Source organism: Equus quagga, chromosome 15 (assembly GCF_021613505.1).
Source record: "Equus quagga isolate Etosha38 chromosome 15, UCLA_HA_Equagga_1.0, whole genome shotgun sequence".
Taxonomy (NCBI): domain Eukaryota; kingdom Metazoa; phylum Chordata; class Mammalia; order Perissodactyla; family Equidae; genus Equus; species Equus quagga.
The window spans coordinates 41,318,224-41,337,999 of record NC_060281.1 but is presented as its reverse complement, the minus strand read 5'-3'; the positions used below and the strand labels follow the sequence as shown (position 1 = coordinate 41,337,999).

The following is a 19,776-nucleotide window of genomic DNA, read 5'->3' as shown; positions in this document are numbered from 1 at the left end:
CTGCAGACATTCACACAGCCTGTTCCCTTTGCCTGGAACGCTCTTCCTCACTCTGTCAGCCTGGTTGACTTCCACTCAGCCCCTTTAGGTCTCAACTGAAATGTCATTTCTTCCAGGAAGCTTTTGAGGAGTCCCCTGCCCTGTGGTAGCTGCCCTTCTAGCACCCTGTGTCTCTGTACCCTCCCATGCAGCATGCTTCACTATGATGGCTGCTTGCTGATCTGTCTTCTCCATTAGACAACAAGTCACGAAGGCTTTGACCTTGTCTGGCCTCCTCATCATTGTAAATCCAATTAGCATGATGCCTGCCACATAAATAGGTACTCAAAGCATTTCTTTGATGAAAGAATTTGTGATATTAATTTTTTACTACCAAAAAGTAAGAGCCGTAAATTTGTGATTCGTGTCATTCCCTTGAGCTCCAAACCCTCACACATGAAGGGAGGCCCAAAATAATAGCAGAGACATAGTGCAATTCATCTCCAGACTCCCCTTCTCCAGACACTGCAAACAAAGCCAACTTCTACAGTCCTTTAGGAGCACTTCGATGGAGTACTGGAAGAGTGCCATTATGATTTCATAGTTCTGTCCATATACTCAGAGTAACCACGTGGTATCTGGGACACACAAGCTGAACTGACATTGCTACAGATGAAAATGCAGACATCTAATCAAGATTGTTTTCTATGAATGAATATATTTATAATAAGTGTTGGACAAGTTCTCCTCAACACCAAATTTGATGCACGCAACTCCACTAACTTGATACTGTAAGACAGAGCAAAGAGAATTCCTAAACAGATGGACAATTACAATTTGAATATGGATATATATATATATAAGCAAGGTAATTAGGGAAGTGGGGGAGGGGAAGAGAGTTTAGGAATAAATAAGAGACACTAGGTAAAAATGCTGAAAGTTCCCAGCAACAAATCATATGGCCTGTACTTCATTATATACATACCCACATATATGTGTTTAGGTAGACGAACAGGTAAGAAGAGCCAAACAAAGTTAATCAATATTATTGATAAGATAATTGAAACAGAAATAACACAAGGGAATAGAAATCTGATTAAGAGAATTACCGGCTAGGGGAAAGACAATTTAATCCAATTTCCATATACTATTTGACTAAATTAAATATCAGCCAACTGAGTGTTCATGAGAAACAAGCTATACATTTGTAAAAGATTTACTAAAAGAATCTCTTTTCTATAGTAAAATATATATATAATTTTTAATTGATATTCAAATCTTTTTTTTTTTGAGGAAGATCAGTCCTGAGCTACCATCTGCCACCAATCCTCCTCTTTTTGCTGAGGAAGACTGGCCCTGAGCTAACATCCGTGCCCATCTTCCTCTACTTTGTATGTGGGACGCCTGCCACAGCATGGCTTGATGAGCGGTGCCATGTCCGCACCTGGGATCTGAACCGGCGAACCCTGGGCTGCCGAAGTGGAAGGTGCAAACTTAACCACTGTGCCACCAGGCCAGCCCCTCAAATCATTTTTTTAATCTAGCTTTTATTATTCAGCTGTGGAAGATCCCATAGTAGCTAATGCAAAACTAGTAGTACCGGAAATTGAGTTATCTGTTCACTTCTAGGAAAACAGGCTGTGAATGTGGAGTTTTATCAATTAGCACATAATTTAGAAATGTACCTTGGGTAACATTAGGTGACTTGTTTTATAAATACTCCCTAACGCTGGCAGCCCAGTCACATTAAGCTGTATAACTTAAAATAGCAAAGATGGGCAAGGAGGTTCATAAATCTTTGAAATTCAAAAATACTTAGTGCTAGAAGGTGGGGAAAAAAACACAATGCAGCATAGACTGCCATTAGAAATTTCCTAGAGAGAAATGTTCCAGGTTAAACATTAGACACTGCAAATATCCCCACTCAATTTAGTTTTCTCTCTCCTGCAATCCCTCATCACTTGGAGCTTTGCCCGCAGCTAACAGGCAGGCTGAAATCAACCTTAATTCAACAAACCAAACATCCAAACTATGTAATCATGGGATGACATCTGAGCTTGATCTGGCTGGCTGCTTAAAAAGGAGTCTTTCACAATGATAAATGGGAATTTTCATTGTTAACCAAGCTAGACATGAAGTCACAGCACCTTCATACTTCATGCTGAAATCAACCAAATGCAAATAAATAGCCCTATTTCTAAAAAATGCCCCCATGCATCCATTTTGAAGTACACTGAAATATATTTTATTTTGCACATAAAGATACAACTAGTGGCCTACTACCTGCGAGATACAGCCCTTTTTGGTTGTTTTTCCAATACGGTGATAGATGTCAGCTGAATTAGACACACTTTCGCCCATGCCTTAAGTAACACCACACTTGAGAGGACAGCTGGATGTTTGGGGGACAGTCTGGGGCCAGGGACCTAGCAAAACTAAGAGTCCGCCTATGGGGTCCAAGCCCAAGTCCTTGGCTTCTTTAGCACTGTGTTCTCACCATGCTACTCCAGCAGGAAAAGCTACTCTGGATCTTTGAAACAAAGTTTCCACAAGCTGGGTGTCGAAGATTAAGCACAAACACACACACACACACAAACACACACACACACACACACACACACACAATTTGTTCTAAATTAAAGAGAAATAAAATTTAAACTGACAAGTTTCTATATCTTAATCAAAAATGAATGTATTCTCACAGACGACTTTATATGCCTGTTTCTTATTACTGATTCCTCTGAGTTTCACTTCCCTTAAACACATCACCCTCTCGGGTTTCTTTTCTGGACGTAAAATGTGTGGAAAAAAATTGAAATATCTCTTTGGATGGTTGCTATATCTATCGAGGATGCTAGGCTATCTTCAGCTCTGAATGCAAAAACTAAACTCCAAAATAGGAATATTCTCCATACCCTTTACTTTCATGATGTTGCTTTAAATTTTGTTGCTTTTTTAAAATTCCGACTGGAAGCGCCAGCAAATCACAGCACCACATGCTTATTTACATTGAAGAACTCTCTGGAACTTGAGAAATCACGACAGAAGGTACCAATATGGATCGCTGCCTGTCACTCGAGCAGTTTTCTCCCACACACTGCCTCTTCCATGAAGGTGAGTGATGACCAGGGCAATGGTCCTTCTGGGCTTCCCAGGAAGGCTCTGGCAGCAATCTAACCCACAAAACCTTTGATTAGAGAGCTTTTTGAAAGTTAAGTCAATCTCAATTCATCTCCGCCATCTTGGTATACAACTGAAATATGCAAGTTAGAAGAATGTATTTATACTTTTAAATAGATGAAAAAGAATAAGACACTTTCTTTCAATAAGTGTTTAGTAGTCTTCACTGATTTAAAAAAATATTTTTTTCTTTCGATATGACCTAAATTCTTCAACCTTCACACCACAGCTTAATTTTGTTTCCCCCGGGTAGCACCCAGCTGTGATGGAGAAGAGCTAGTCAGCATATTCTTTGTAAGCACTGAAGCCAAGTATGAACTAGACCTAAATAAACCATTTTCTTCTCTTGGATTAACAATCTCTGGTATTAATTTTCAAACTTTTTATTCTTTTCCATGTATCTTATCAATTAAAATTCTTTCCAGGGCCCTCCTACAACAATTACCTTATTGTAATTTCTGAGTGGCACATGGTAAGTGTCTTTTTACATCTGTATGGCTAGAATCTAGCCCACTGCCTGGCATTCATCAAGCTCTCAATAAATATTCTTGAGAAAATATGAAATCCTACAAAAGCAGCACTCAGTAAATGGTTGATAATAATTTATTTGTCTTCCTCGGCTATACTTTGCTATTTATTTAGTCACATTTTCCTATTATTCCTATCATATGGAAATAACCATACTTCTATCATGAATAGTCCCTTTGACTTTACCAGAAAACTCAATAAGCTTATTCTAACAATTAACCTAAAATGTGAGCTAAAGTATTGATTTTCTAGTAGGTGCACATTAGCCATCAACCAAGAGCTTGATCTATCTTGGCAGAACTTTAAATCATACTATGCATTCCTAAAATTTCCTCCTCCATGTTTCTGATCCCAAGCAGTATAAGAACAATAAGTTTTTCTCTGTTCAGTAGTGCTGCTGTTGGAGTTACCAAAGGGACCTTATTTTAGTATTGACTTAAATGAAATTTCTTATTAAGAATAGTTTAATACTTCAATTCAGTGGTGTTTTTAAACACACATATTTAGTTAGCAATTTAACTATTTTATTATATACTTGGTCTATTTTTTTCTTAAAAGGTTGACCATTATTTTCTAAATGGTTATTTATTAAATTTCTGTCTTTGCTTAGAATAGCTTATTACTATAAAAAAATTATATATGCTCTAAGTTGTATACCTTTCGATTTCAGACATTTAATTTCCACAAATCATGTCTAAATGCCAAATAGAGAATGCAAGATATATGGAACAAATGCCATGACACATGTTAATGGACAAACTAAAATCACCAACCTTTTAACTTTTGATCAGAGCTGACTAGGGTTATTAATAGGTATTGTTCATTTTCCAAGTTGACATAAACATTTCTCTTCTTTTCATTCTTATTCAAACACACATACGTGCACACACACATACAAGCAGATCAATACTGAGAAAAAGGCAAAACAAGAAAGTGTAAAAGAAAAATGAAATAGCCAGTTGTTCTTTAGCAGAAAACTCCCTCTTCACAGAGCCCTGGCAAGGTCATAGTCCCCTTGGAATCACTATGAGCACTGATGTGAACTGGCTGTGCTTAAAAGAGTGCTTCTTACTTAGCAGTTACACTAGAGAGGTGGGGGAAAGGTGTAGAACAAAAGATTGGGGAGAGGCTTCAATTATTGTTGGAAGAACTCACAAAAGTGGGTTTTATTCTCTTTGATTTTAATTCTTCAATTAATCAGTAAACCTGACTAACATAATCTGGAAATCTTTCCCCATGTTAAAGAAAGAAATATTTAAGAGTTTAACTATTTAGTAGTTCCCCCTTTGAATGCAGAATTCCCAGGCTAAAGATTAGTAAGTAAAACCACATAGCCCCATGCCTTCCTGCAGTAAGGTTAATAATTACACCCAATTTAATGTCCAGAATCCCATTCCCAAACAAAAGGCTTTAAGTAGCAAGTCTCACAGTATGTTTCGCTAGAGATTATGCCTAATGATTAAACTGAATTGTGAAGTTTTAATAGTGATATTCAAAACCTTAAAGACTTTCACCAGAGTAACTGACATCAAGTACAAACCACACTCCCACAAACAGGCAAAGTTTTAAGGTTTCAAAAACTCTCCTCCTTTCTCTCTTCCTCGCCAAGGTACTCCTGGGGTGCTCCACCCCACTAAGAAGAAACAGAGTTTATCCAAATTCTTTATATATGAAAATCTAAAATGAAGGAGGTGTATTCAAGAGGATTCAATACAACTCTCATCCAACCAGGAGGCTTCCATTCCTTGGGAAGACATTCACTGGGGTCTTACTTCAGATTTTAATTTGCAGATTTCTTTTTAAGGCAGCACTTCTCCAATCTGTATTCATGGATGGATCTCTTAGAAGAAGGCAAGTCTGACCTGCACTCTTATCTTGCCTATCATTGAACTTATGACTGGCACCTCCACCAGCAGATGAGGAAGAGTAGATAAAAGAAGCTGAAGGCGAAATACACCTTTGATTTTTTAAAACTATAAATGTTAGGGGCTGGCCCAGTGGTGTAGTGGTTAGGTTTGTGCACTCGCTTCAGCAGCCCAGGGTTTGCAGGTTCGGATCCTGGGTGTGGACCTAGCACCACTTATCAAGCCACGCTATGGCAGCATCCCACATAAAATAGATGCTAGCTCAGCAACCATCTTCCTCAAGCAAAAAGAGGAAGACTGGCAACAGATATTAGCTCAGCAACAATCTTCCTCAAAAAAAAAAGAGAAAATAAATGCTAACCCTAGTTAGCTTAAAAATATATATATAAATGTGAGGAAGAGGCTAAAAATTATCTTTTCTGCTGAACCTAAGAACATAGATTAGCAAGATTCAAGGAAACAAAACAAAGCTCTAAATTGTTCTATAGTAGAAATCAATAGGAACGTGGAGGTAGAACAGAGAAGAGATAGGGAGAAAGAGAAGAAGACAGAAGAGGTCAAGAAGCAAGGCCAAAGGCTGGAGCCTAAATTGGCATATAAGACCAAGGTATTTTTAAGATGAGGAAGTCTGATATTAAGTTTTGAGTTCTTGACACTCCTACATAACCTACACAACCTACTCCATTTCTACAAACCATTAGTAAATTGCACCACACAGAAACTTGTGTGAATAGGGTGTTTGGGTGGACATCAATGAAAGGATTTCACCTCTGAGTTGGTAGGAGCTTAAAGAGACACAACCTGTAGGGGAACAAGATAGTCCATAAACTCAGTTAATACTTTGGAATCAGAAGCTCAGAAGAAGAGGTGAACTTGAGATACTAATGCCTGCAGAAATTCACAGAAATCTTGGGAAGAATATTGGGCATCCCAAAGGCTAAGTAACGCAAGTTCAAGCCAATTTTATCCTGATCATAAGGGAATGAACAATCCCAGCTGTTATGCAGGTTATTAGCAGCTGAAGTGTATATAACTCCAGGAAGATGGGACTAATTTTCCAGCAATTGTTTATTACTCCTCAAAAGTTAGATTCATTATTCCCTGACCCACTATTATAATAAAGTTCAAAAACTGTAACTCTAGCCCTCAAAATATAGCTCTTGAGCCAAAGAAATCTACAAGTTCTCTAACAAAGATCCATGTTGGTAGAGGTAAAATTGAGGCATAGCAGGCAAGGAAGGCGAAATAGTAGTAAGTTCCATGAGGACAGGGGGCCACGTTTGTTTGGTTCCCAGGTGACAAGCAGAGAACCTGGCACATAGCAGCCACACAATAAATCCTTGCTGAGTAAATAGCATGCATTTAATATAGCTCCAAATTTTACTAGAGAGACAATAAAAGTATCACACAAAGGTTTAACTATACCTAATTTTACGCCAAAACAAAATCTAAACAGGTAGTGGCCGTGAAGCCTTTTAGGCTGTGTGAGACTCCCCCCTCATATGTGAAATGGAGAATAACCAGGCATCATGAGATAAGTAGCCACCTGCTTTAACTGGCTGATAAGGAACATTCAAAACTATAGAGAATTAAAACTATTACCAGCCTATTAATGCTAGGTACTATACAGAATTAGCAGTCCTCCTGGAGACTTACAATCTAAGAGACAGTTCTGATGCATATGTGAAAGCCTAAGTAGCTCAAGACCGCCAGGAACAAGAACAAACCTGTAGTCCGACAAAATCAGATTTATTCACTTGGAGCAGCAAGGGATGGCTCTGGCAGAAACTGCAGAATAACACTGAGAAAGAGGGAGGAGAGAATCACCTTTTGTAAGGTTCCGGTTGTCACTGAAGGATTCTGAGAAGGGTGGAATGGCAGCAGAGATCAGTTCTCAATTGACCACAGTTTTTAAGGTGAGATTGGGAGAAGTGAGGATTCACAAGGGTTGCTATGAGGTCAGGGTGGTTTAGCAATTAAAGATCCCCAGGAAAAGATTGGAACAGCAAAGCAGGGCTGGGGGTATCAGCAGTAAGAAAGTGGTAATCACTTAAACAAGGGGCCCTAATGGCATTTTACAGCTGCTGCATGACCTTGGGAGAAGCAATGTTCTCTGTTAACGCTGCAGCTGGCTTGCTATATATCTATCCTCCACGCCTGACTAATGGCAAGGCTGCCTTTTTCTCGTGTCCATCAAGTTGATTTTCACTCTTTGTGTCAGACACAGGCTTTGACTCTTTCACAGATATAAGTATTAAGTAATCCCCCATTAATGAATTTGTAGAAAGGGACATCTCAAAATCCTAATCTAAGAGAAACAGGCCACAAATAAAAGATTCTATTATATTTAAAACCACTTTAAACTGGCTAAACCACAACCCTAATCCCATCTGTCCTTCCTCAGTCCTCTGAGTGTACGGCTAGCCCAGCACACGTGCCCTGGATAATATTCTTGGTTTACTTCCCTGTCTCCTGCCCTAGACTCTGAAAGAATGAGAGCAGTGAAGTATTCATTCCATGCCCGGTGCCTAGCACATGTGGTTCCCAGCACATCATAAGTGCTCTGTAGCCAAGCTGTCTGCTTGTCCCCTCTGTATATAACGTGTACCAAAGGCTGTTACACAGTAAGACAGACTTTGCACTCTAACTATTTAAGAATGTCATTATTTGAAGAATTCACTGCTTGGATGAGACATCAGCCAAGGGAATGACCAGCAGGATCTTTAAGTGTAGGTCAAACAAGAAGGAAGCTTCCATTTGACGAGTTCACAAATGGCTTTGTTGCAACACCGTAAAGTCAAAAGCACTTGAAAAAAATAGCTCAACACAAACTGAATTGAGTCCCTACCAAATTGAATCACTTATTACGTGGTACTAGAGATGTTCACACATCTGTTTTCAGCAAGACTATAAATTCCTGGAGGTGAGAGGTTATGCAAGTCTTGTTCATTTTTGCTCGCCAGCACTCTGCCTACCGTACTGCACAGCATAGGTGTCCAGCCACCTCAAAGAAAACCAGATAAGGTGGTAAAACAACAAGAAAGGAGGTAAAAGTCATAATCAGTTAAAGCAAGAGATTAAAGCTCAGTGCGGGCTTGTAAGGAAGAGAAAAGATACCTTATGTGCAGGTCAGAGGTTTCTGGTGATGAGGACAGAGGACTCCCAAGACTGCTTAAGTTACAGGGCAAAGAGGGAAGCTGGTGAATTGACTTGGCTCATGGAAGCATAGAACAAGATCTGAAACTGGGCTGAGAGGAGGAGAGAAGGAAGCAAAGAGAGGACAGGGAGGACATAAATAAGGAGAGGAGCTCCCAAGGTCAGAAGATGAGAAAACCGTCTTTATTAAAACCACCACTGATACAGGGAAAGTGGGGAGAAAGATGAAAATACAACTATACAAAATGACCGAGGAGCAAAGGCAAGAGTACAAGGGGAGTCTACAAGATCTGTTTATGTGGATATTGGCAAAAGCAAGATGTGTGTAGAGAGGCAAGGGAAGTCTGTTCTAAGCCCCACCACTGCCCAACTTTGGAGCACATGCAAACCACCTGAGTCACCTTTCATCTTTCTTACCCCTATCTCGTGTTTCTTCTTCCTCTTTATTTTTCCCGTCCCTCCCGTTTCCTCCTGCTGCCAGGAGTGTTGGCCAAATAAGATCACATGCTTCTCTCAGGCTAATGGAAGAGGTCCGTTAGAGTTCTGCCTTTCTCTGTCCCATTGATAGGGCCACAAAGAGGAAGAGGAAGAGGAAGAGGACTGACTGTTCTTTCAGTGTCTCTTCAAAGATGAGCTTCACGGAACAGAAAGGCAACGACAGGAACCACAAAAGAACTTTGAATGTCAAGGTGACACGCACATGCTAGTTACCGTGACTTGTGGTCAGCAAGTGGATAACACCGTGTCTACATTATTTTAACTATCTAAAAAGCAACCAAATTGTATTACGGACTTGGGTGAGGGTGCTCTGGAGGAGGGAAGGAACGCCACTAACTCTCAGCACTCATTGGCTGCATTTCCTATCACACAGTAGCTAGGATGCAATGCTACACACTAGAGTAGAGAGTATAAGCCCATCGAACTGTAAAGGTCCTTCTACAGCAACATGTACTAGGAATAATTAGAATTAATATGTTTTAAGCAATTAGGATAACTGAATAATGTACACTGGTGTGGTGGCTTTTATTATGCAGACCCAACACTGAAAATTCCAACAGTATGAAATTACCTCAGACTGGAGGGAAATGCCCCCAATTTGGATAAATAATTTTACTTAGTCTTCATCCTGAAGCATCTTTGAATAAACATTGTGCTACTACTGCAATGAAACTCCCCCACTGAAACAACTCTAAACCCTCCAAGTCTATGTATTCATGTTCTAAATTCACTTCGAAATTCTGTGACTCCTTCCCTGTGACTGAGAATAAGCTGTTATCTTACTCCAGAGAACAGCAATCACCAAGAGTAGTTAACAAGGTGTGCAATCTTTTCTCAGCAGACGTGAATGTTGAAAGGAAATCACCATCTTAGATCAAGAAAATACAATCTATAATTTTTGCGAAAGGCTAGTTAGTGTCTATCAAGTCTGTTCTCAAATTTTGAACATAGTCCTCTAACTTAGAAACTTGTTGAATTCTAAAAGTTTGATGTAAATCAGCTGTGGAAAAGAGAGAATTATTTCTCCACAGTAAGAATTACACACACAATAGTTAGGTTCTCAGGGCAGCTCACGAAAGGCTTTTTAACTTCTGTTCCACCTAAAACAACAGCGACAATACTTAGAACCAACAGTTAAAGTGATGTCTCTAGGAGGAGATGCATTCAGAGTTCCCTTTTGAGATGCCAAAACTCTCCCTTTCCAGCAACAAAAATAGGGGCTCCTGCTGCTCAAAGCAGGTTTCTAGTATGGCCATGGTGTGGACTTTGGGGAGGAGGGTCTCTGTGTTGAAGATCAAGACTGGGAAGGCAAAGTGAGGGAAGTGAATACACTGCTTGTCTAGACTGAAAGGAAAGCTTGGGGCAGATAAGAGTGAGAGAGAAGGCTCCAGGGAGCAGGTGGGACACTGGGGCTTGGGTGGGTGCTGAAGAGTATGGAAACACAGTTTCCCACCACCTCTTCCCACATCCTTTGCATGCCCAAATTTCTTCTACTTCTTTCTTTTTATCCTCTTTGGAAGGCTTTGTGAGGAAGGACTGAAAGAAATGAAAAGCTACAGCAGGTCTGCACTATAAGAGGAAAGGAGAAGGGGAGGGAATCACTAGTAAGAAATAAAGTAGAAGGGATGCAGTCTTCCAGGTGGACATAAGGGATGGGTTTTTCACATGTAAGCTGTGCATTCATAAATCAGAACCTTGACCATGTGGCTCATGCACAGGCCCAAAGTAAAGAGAAAACAATAGCTACCACTAAGTGGAAGAACCATTAACAAATTAAATTAACTAGAGTCCTTGTGAATGCTTCTTTTGTGATGGATAATCTTAAAAAAAAAGTATATTCAGAAATTTATTACACACCTGTTGCACTTTTCCAGGCACAGTGTCTTCATCAAAGACACTGGAATCCAGAGTAAATATATGCTCATATTTTTCGGAATGGACACATGTCAAATTCTATCACAGGAATTCAGCTTCAGTCATCAATTTCAAGCAAGGTAGCCTACTTCAAACAGTTGTGTATCGTTCAAACAATATTATATCCAGAACTAATTCACTAATGTCCTGTTTTACTACTTGCTACAGATATTTAGCATTCTTTAGCTGTAACATAAGCACAACCTGAAAAACTTATACCTTTGTCTACTTTAAGCTATAAATCTTAACACTTTCATGAATAATCAATTTGACACACATTGAAAATTGAAAACACTAATACAAATATTAATTATTTTAAACAATGTCTAGGAATAGCACCTCTTTCCACAAATTATTTGAATAACGAATTTAACCTTACATTCTTCACAATATTGTACCATTAGAATTTTTTCTTACGTAGTTTTTTTCTAGAGAGACCTATTTGGTCCTGTTGGGCGTAAAAACGATGTGAGAGGAAATGCCAAGAGTTGAGGGTCTCTCTGGGGCTCAGCACTAAGGATGAGAAAAACTCCTTTTTCTGTCAGCAATTTCTTCACTGGCAGAACACACGCATTGGAAACACTTCTTTATGTGGGGTCAAAATGGGAAGAGGTGGAATCTGGGCTGGTGAACACAGTCCCACTCTGAGTTTAACTATAATTTTTCCTGTCTCACTGGGAATTTAAGACTGTTGCCTTACCTTTGTTTTTAATCTACATTTTCATCCACAAACTAAAGAATATGTCCTACAGAGTATCTGAAAATTCCACTAGGGATTCAGAAACTATGTGGAATGGAGTGTTCTGAATATCTGTTTCACAAGACTTGTTTCCAACCTTCTTGCAAGCCATTGGTGACCATGCTCAAGTGAACTTTAATGCAAGTTAAAATGGAGGTGTTTTCCTGACATCACAGAAAGTACAACTGGCTCCTTTGAAAGCTCAGGGGCAGTCCTGGTGATCCTGGCTATTTCAGACACTGGGCTGTCAGAAGCAAGTTAGGACGGGGGATGTACTTTTGGTAAAGATTGGTTTAACAGCGCTCAGAATCTCTTCCCACTTGAAAGGGAAAACTCCCATGGATTTCAACCAGAGAACACTAACTAGATAATGGGAAAATAAGAAAACATTGTGTCTAATGCCACATGTCTTAGGACACCTACTCAGTCTCTTCATTTCTGCTTATGAGCCAAAGAAAGGGTTTTCTTTGCTTTAAAACATAGAATGTCCCATTTACATACATTAGACAACTTATCTCTGATGATTAGAAGCCCATCCAAATCTCTAAGACACACTATAAGAAACGCAAAAAATGGCACGGTTATTTATTTAGACTTTCAAAATATTATTTACATTACCTGTGAATTAACAACTTCCATTGGTCTTTTCTTGATTTCTCCTATGTCCAAGTAACTGAGGAGAAAAAAAAAAGGGGGGGGTTTCTTTTATAGCTTTTGCGTCAGTTATGCAAATTTCTTTTAAAAAATTATTAAAAAGTAAAGCAAGCCATAGGAAATACTTAAGCCTAAAGCAAAAATCAATAGCTACTCATTAAACACAATTATAGTAGTAGGAACTGTCTTCAGCATCACCAACCAGAGCTGACATGTGTCTATTCTAAACTTCAATGAAAGCAAAGTCTTAAAAATACATACTTCTATTGAGGAACACTTTTCTCTCCACAATGGGTAGCTACTTACTATATATATATGATATTTCTAATATTTATATAAATTTTTATATAAAGACTGGTTTGCTTGTAAAGCTACTTAACAGTTCCATTAATGGCAGACTTTAGGTCAAAGAAAGTACTGAGAGCATGCATTAGTGTAATAACTCTGCAAGTTTGGGAAATCTTTTTCCCTATGAGAGCATTTTAATGATACAGAAATGCTCAGCCATGTGGGATGGTTAAGTATTGGTTCAGCTAAGAGACAGATGGGTGGACTAGTTAACCTCTGGAGACCCCTATTATTCCATTACTATTTGCCACAGATATTATTAACTAGTGATTATTCTTTAGCTATAGCATAAGCACAACCTGAAAACTATATCTTTGTCAACTTCAAGCTGCAAGTCCATCACTGCGATCTGGTGCCACTGTGCTTCATACACAGAAGGTGCTAAATAAATACTTTAATATAAAACACAAGTATAAATCTAGCATTTAATTTATAACCATAGATAAATAGATTCTCCACTACCTCTCAACCTCAACTATCATAATTTTATATTAAAATTAATCTGGGCTACTGAAATATGTATTACTGTAGTTTGCTGCTTTGAATAGAACGCTTTAGTTAATTGATACCTGTGGAAATTATCATATATGTCTCCCAATTAAACAGTATCTACATAAGACAGTGCAAATACTCCCTCTGTTTAGCAAAACAAAATGGCTCTTTTGCAAATCTGCAGGGACTGACTTCTGACATAATACCAAAACAATCTAACTGTCATGGGCAGGAAATTGATCTCAGACCCACAAGATTACTGCAGTAGAGTCAACTTCCAAAAATACATGGGGAAAGTAACAATCTCTGGAATTCTCCACTATAAAATAAAAGTTTAATAGCTACTAGAAGTTTAATTATAGTTTCAAAAACATTAGAAAAAATCTGAGTGATATGATTTCAAGCAGGAAGTTGATCATTTTTATCTGAGAAATATTTTTCCACCATTGCTGTCTTCCCCAACATCATTTAGGGTCTAAATGACATGAGTTACCCTCAATATCTTCTGGGCTTTCTTTTATTCTGCCAGTTGCTTAGTTTGTTATATAAACTTACAACTGCTAAGCATTTACTTAAGCATATATTTAGCATTTAAATCTTCTTGGCTTCTATCATTATAACCATAGATACTATCACTTTAACACAAATAAATAAACTATTCATCTGTCAGCATGGAAAACTAACCATAGACACTGTTATAACAAACTCAGTTTTTTTGTGTGTGAATTAAAAGCAAAAATAACCATGCAAATTTCTTGTATATATAAAGAGTGATTTGAAGTGCACTTTCTATTTGGTTTGGAACTGTACCTGCTTTTATCTTTTGAGTTGGTAGTGCCAAATAAACAAAAGAGAGTATGAATTACCAAAGTGAGTCTACAATTTTGAGCTGTTAATAGATTCTGAATCAGATATCCATTCCCATGAAATTGCTTTATAGGGAAACTATTTAATAAAAAATAAAGTATATGATGAAAGGACCTGGCCATGGAGATGCTTTACATTTATATAACACTTTGGTGTTTCCAAAACACATTCATATCCACAGTGCTTACTTTTTACAACACTGTGAAGTAGAAATGGTCGTGTTCCTTTTCTTTACTACGAAACTGACTAGCTGAGTCAAGTGGCTTGCCCAAGGACACAGAGCTAATAAACAGTTCCGTCTCAAGTCTCCTGATTTTAAGTTCTTTTTTAATCTTTTTTTTCATATGTGGATTATGTATTATCTACATATAACTGAGTTCCATACTTTTTTAAATCTAGCACTTCACTAGTTTGTGGGTTTTTCTCCTGAGGTCATATTGGCTTATACCATTGTGTATATTTCAGGTGTACATGATTATATATCAGTGTCTGTGAATGATGACGGATAAAAACTAGACTCGGTGGTGAACACGATGCAGTCCATTAAGTTTTAAGTTCTAAGTTTCTTTGAAGTACACAGGTTCATTTAGTTCTTTTCTATGAAGTTAGACAAAGCATACTTAAAGGAGGTTTCAGGGAAGGGAAAAATAAATCCAAATGTATCCCTCACATCTCATAAAAAGAATGTCTGGCATAACAAAAAGCAGAACACTTAGAACTCAATTTAAAGAAACTTAGGAAAGAAAAGTTAACATTAGACAACTTTAGTGATACTTGGGAAAAGATTGCTATACAATTAAAATCAGAATTCACAAGCACAGGTTTTTTGGTAGAGATATTTTTTGCTATCCTGAGGCTCAAGCTGAATTTTAATTAAAATATTATATTAAAAACTATGGACTATAGAGTTACTATATGATCCAGCAGTTCCACTCCTAGATATAGGTCCAAGAGAAATGAAAACCTGCACATAATTGTTCATAGCAGCATTATTCATTGTAGCCAAAAAGTGAAACAACCCAAATATCCATCAACTGATTAATGGATAAATAAAATGTGGAATATCCATACCATGGAATATTATTCAACAACAAAAAGAATGAAGTACTGTACTGACACATGCTACCACACGGACGAGCCTTGAAAACATTATGCTAAGTGAAAGAAGCCAGAAACACAAACGGCCACATATTGTATGATTCCATTTATACGAAATGTCCAGAATAGACAAATCCATAGAGACAGACAGTAGATTAGTGGTTACCAGAGGATGGGGAGAAGGGGAAATTGGGAGGTAAGGGGTTTCTTCTTGGAGTGATAGAAATATTCTAAAATGAGTTTGTGGTAATGGTTGCACAACTGTATGAATATACCAAAAACACTGAAATGGGTGGTTTATGTTATGTGAAATATACCTCAATAAGGCTATAAAAAATAAATAACCCTATAGAATATTAAATTCTACCTGTCCTACAATACTCACCCTCACCAAGAATAACCTCTCTCAACTCTCAACTCCCATATAACTTTAACTATTTTTCTAATTACACTTATCCCTTTGCACTTTGCATTATAATTATTGGTGTGCATGTAATCTGTCTCCTGTTAGACTGTGAAGTCCAAAAGACAAGGAGTCATTTCTTGTTCATCTTTGTTCCCTTCAGGGACCTCAGCGCAGCTTGCTAATTCACTACTATGAGTGAGCTCCCTGCCAGGAACTGGGGAGAAGCACCAATAACGACCCCTGTCCTTGAAGGTTCAACCATCAGGTACCTGGAGACAGACACACAGACAAATACAGGAAGCCAATAAACTTTTCCAAGCATTATGCCAATAGCATAAACATGCCTGGTGGGGGGGAGGGGATCACAACTGTGGGGCGTGGTCAGTTCTACTTGCAATGAAAGATTGAAAGAATTTAAACAGTGGGGGGAAAATACAGAGAGCACTTTCTCCTCTAGTGACAATATAGTATGCAATGCTTCCAAGTGATTTTTAAGAAAGCTTTATTTAAACTACAAAGATAGGTTCCAAGAAAAAAGAAAAAATGGAAAGAGAAAAAGCAGAACAGAAAATGCTAAAAGTATCAGTTTAGTTACTAAATACTTTTCTTTTTTAAGATTCTTGTTGCTTATACACACGATTTAAGTCTATTTCTACAGCTGCTACTCTAGTGAAATTCCTTCGCCGGTCACACTTTCAACCTCTAACCCCAACTGCAGCGGGACCGTGGAGAGGCATCAACCTGCGCACTCACAGGCCTCCCCAACTGAGTTGTTGATGAGGCGGGAGTCACTCCTTTCTCCACGCCAACCGCACACGTTAGTGCACCCTGAAATGGTGGGCGGTGGGGACACACAGACTCACTTGAGTTTCTTGAAGGCTTCCTGGCCCCCAGCCACGTAGTTGCCCCCGCTCTTGATCTGCTCTAGCTTCCGGATGCGGTGCCCGGTCCGCGGGGTGTAGATGTTCCTGACGGCCCCAAAGGGCGCCTGGACGCCGCCGGTCACCTCCTTCAGGAAGACGTCGAAGCTGGACACCTTCTTCTCATGGATGACGACGCGGCGCCCCGCGAAGAACGGGTCCCCGTTGCGGTACACCAGCACGCTCTTCACGACCGGCTGAGACAGGTGGCTGGACCTGGCGCTGGTGCCGCTCATCTTCCCCACGGGACGCCGGGCAGGCTCGCTTCTCAGGGGGAGGCACCTCGGCTGCGCCAGCGGCCTCACCGCACACACAGCGCGGGGTCGCCCCTGAAACGAAGGCCAAATAGACAGACCCACAGGTAAAAGCCAAGCAACGGCCGTGCGCCCGGCGTCCACCCCGCGGAGACCCTACAGGCTGCAGGACTCACGGCCCACGCTCAGGTATTTCACCAGAGTCCGCACAACCAATCAGCGCTCGCCGTGCGCGAACGACACCTGTTTCACACGCTACCTGCAGAATCAAGGTGTAGCCACCTCGGGACAGGAGCTGCGCGAGGGGCTTTAAACAGACAAGCCGAGTGCGCGCAGGAGGGAGAGCGTACACACACGCACGAGGAATTATAATTATGATGAAACTCAATTTCGAACATCTTATTGCTGTCACTCCATCCAAAAGGCTTAATTTTTTCTCTCCATGCCCCCTCACCTCTCAATCTCCTGCTTGCTTCCAAAATAAAGAAATTAAGATTCTGGCTGGAATTGCCCAGATTTTTCTTTGCAGAGAAGTAAATGTTTAAGCTGCACTGAGAGAGAGAGCAAAGACTCGAGCTTCCAAGACCCCTCGCCCCTTCCCCACATGACCCGCGCTGCCCCGCGGCGAAGCTCCCGTGGGCATCGTTTGAACACAGCGGGCAGCGGCGCGCAACCGAGTCCCAGGGCGGAGGGCAGTGGGTGGGGTCACTGGGGAGGTGCCGGCCGCGGGGTACCTACCGACACTCGAGGGCCGCCGGGGGGAGGGGCGGCGCGGGCGCAGGCCTGGTGGGGCGGGGGCTCGGCGAGGCGGCTCGGCTGGCACCGTGGTGAACTCAGACGCGGCCGCGCGTCGCTGGCGCTGTTCCGCCGCTGCCGTTGCCTCTGCGGGCCTCCCTTGTCCGGGGGGAACGAAGTTGTTATTTCCCGCCGTTTCCGTAGCAACGGCAGCCACGCGCGGGGAGCGGAATCGGTGAACTGGGCCTGGTGCGCGCCTCGGGCCCTTGGGCTTTCCTTGCCGCCTCGGGCAGAGGCGCAGAAGTAAGGGGTTTGGGAGACTGGGGGGCTTTGTCCTGCAGTCACTCTATAAATGGATTGCTACCATGTGCCAGGCGCTGTGCTAGGAATTGGGGGTACAGCGGTGGAGAGAATAACCTACAATATTTTGAGTGCCTACCATATGCCTAGCTTTATGCTGAGAAAAGGGTTTCTCGTTTCCTCAAGAAGGCTAAATGGCTAAATGGCTGGCTGTGCCCCAGACCCCGTCTCCATGCTGTTTGTGTAGATTAGATCAGTGTATGGGTAAACTAGAGGAGCTTTGAGAATATTGAGAACTTCTGTAAGATGTGTTCAGTCCAGTCTGGGACATATGTATTGTGGGACCAGAAAAATTCTTCTTAAAAAGTTGAAATCTTCCAGGGCATCTCTAGTTGTGTTCCCTTTATGCCTCCTAAGACCTTTGCTACTATGAGTCATGTGTAAATTTCATTACTGGGTTTTCCTAATTCATCATATATGAGTAGAAATAATGTTAATAATAACCACCATTAATTGAACGCTTACCATGTGCCAGGCATTGTGTTAGATTATTAGTACCAGGCATTTTATGTAGATTATCTAATTTAGTGTTCACAATAACCTACAAAGGTAAATATTATTTTTTCCTCAAATGAAAAAACTGAGGTGCAGAGAAACCAAAGAAACTTACCTCAGGGCACATGCAAAAATTCCCATCCAGTTCTCTGAGATTCCAGAACCACCTTAACTCTCATGTCACACCAAGCTGAAACGTGAATTTGTAGGACATTTCAGTCTCGGGCAGAAACATTTTTATTCAAGTTACTTAATACATTGATGCCTTGAGAGTTAGCAGTTTTCAAAAGAAGACCAAAGAGAAGAGAACAATACAGAAGGAAAAAAGAGAAGGAAATTTTGTGAACCACTTGTGAAGAACACACAGCTTGACAGAATGGATGGGGAAAATGCCTGTGCAAACTTCTACTAAGTAGGTGGATGAGACAGAATACCTGTTTTGAGGGATGGAAGGCAGTATATCAAGCAACCCTGAAACAGCCCGAACCTCCCTACTGCCTATACCAGCCCAGTGCAAACTGAAAACCCTTGCTCAAAAATTAAGTATTTCAAGATGGGAACAACAGAGCAATAAACCAAACATAGGGACCTTCTAAATGTGGGGCCCTGTTCCCAGTCCATGAAGCCACCCCACATCTATATTCTGATGCCCCCACAACAGTATCTCCAGCCCAGATCTGTCTCCTGAGCCCAGACTCTTTCATCCAGTTGCCTCTTGCACAGTGATGTGTTGATAAATGTTTAACTACTGGCTGTTAGGATGGGAAAGGCCTTGAATCATAGCATTTGCCAATTTCTGTAGTTTAAATACTGCAAATATGGCCGATTCCCAGCTACCAATTTGACATCATTGAATGCAAGAGATGAGCAGTAGCATGTTGTTCTGTGGTCGTTTCCACCATACAGATATAATAGACATATAACTCAATGATAAAAATAAAATGTGGGTAGTAATGAGTTTTGAGTATTTATTATCTTTGTTTTTAATGTAATTTATTTAATAACACATTTATACAATTTAATTTTTAATTTTTAATAATGGCTATGTTTTAAGTTCCTGAAAAGGTAACAGTTGACTCACCCAAGGCAGTACAAGGCGGCTCTCAGCACACCATTGCTAGACTATCTAAAAGGCAGCCTAGACTCACAACGTTCACATGATCTCACGTATTCCTCAAAACCCTCTCTAATGTTCCCTATCTCCTTAAAGGAACCCCCATCTATGCATTCGTTCAAAGCTGGAACCTATACGTTTCTCTTCCTGACAGAACACATTTAACTGTGGCAG

At 40.2% G+C, this 19,776-nt stretch overlaps 1 protein-coding gene across 2 annotated transcripts in view; it reads right to left on the bottom strand.

Annotated features, from left to right (window-relative positions):
* DCDC2 (doublecortin domain containing 2) overlaps positions 1–17,823 on the bottom strand; it is a 177,983-nt gene extending 160,160 nt beyond the window's left edge. The window contains exons 1-3 of one of the 2 annotated variants that reach the window (XM_046638921.1): positions 17,637–17,823; positions 16,588–16,973; positions 12,478–12,532 (exon numbers count right to left, since the gene is read on the bottom strand). In XM_046638921.1, coding sequence (XP_046494877.1) covers positions 12,478–12,532; positions 16,588–16,880 — 348 coding nt within the window. In that variant the 5' untranslated portion in view covers positions 16,881–16,973; positions 17,637–17,823. Of the gene's footprint in view, positions 1–12,477; positions 12,533–16,587; positions 16,974–17,352; positions 17,480–17,636 lie in introns of those variants that run through there. The other variant, XM_046638922.1, reaches the window with a different exon arrangement.
* Positions 17,824–19,776: the final 1,953 nt, after the last annotated feature.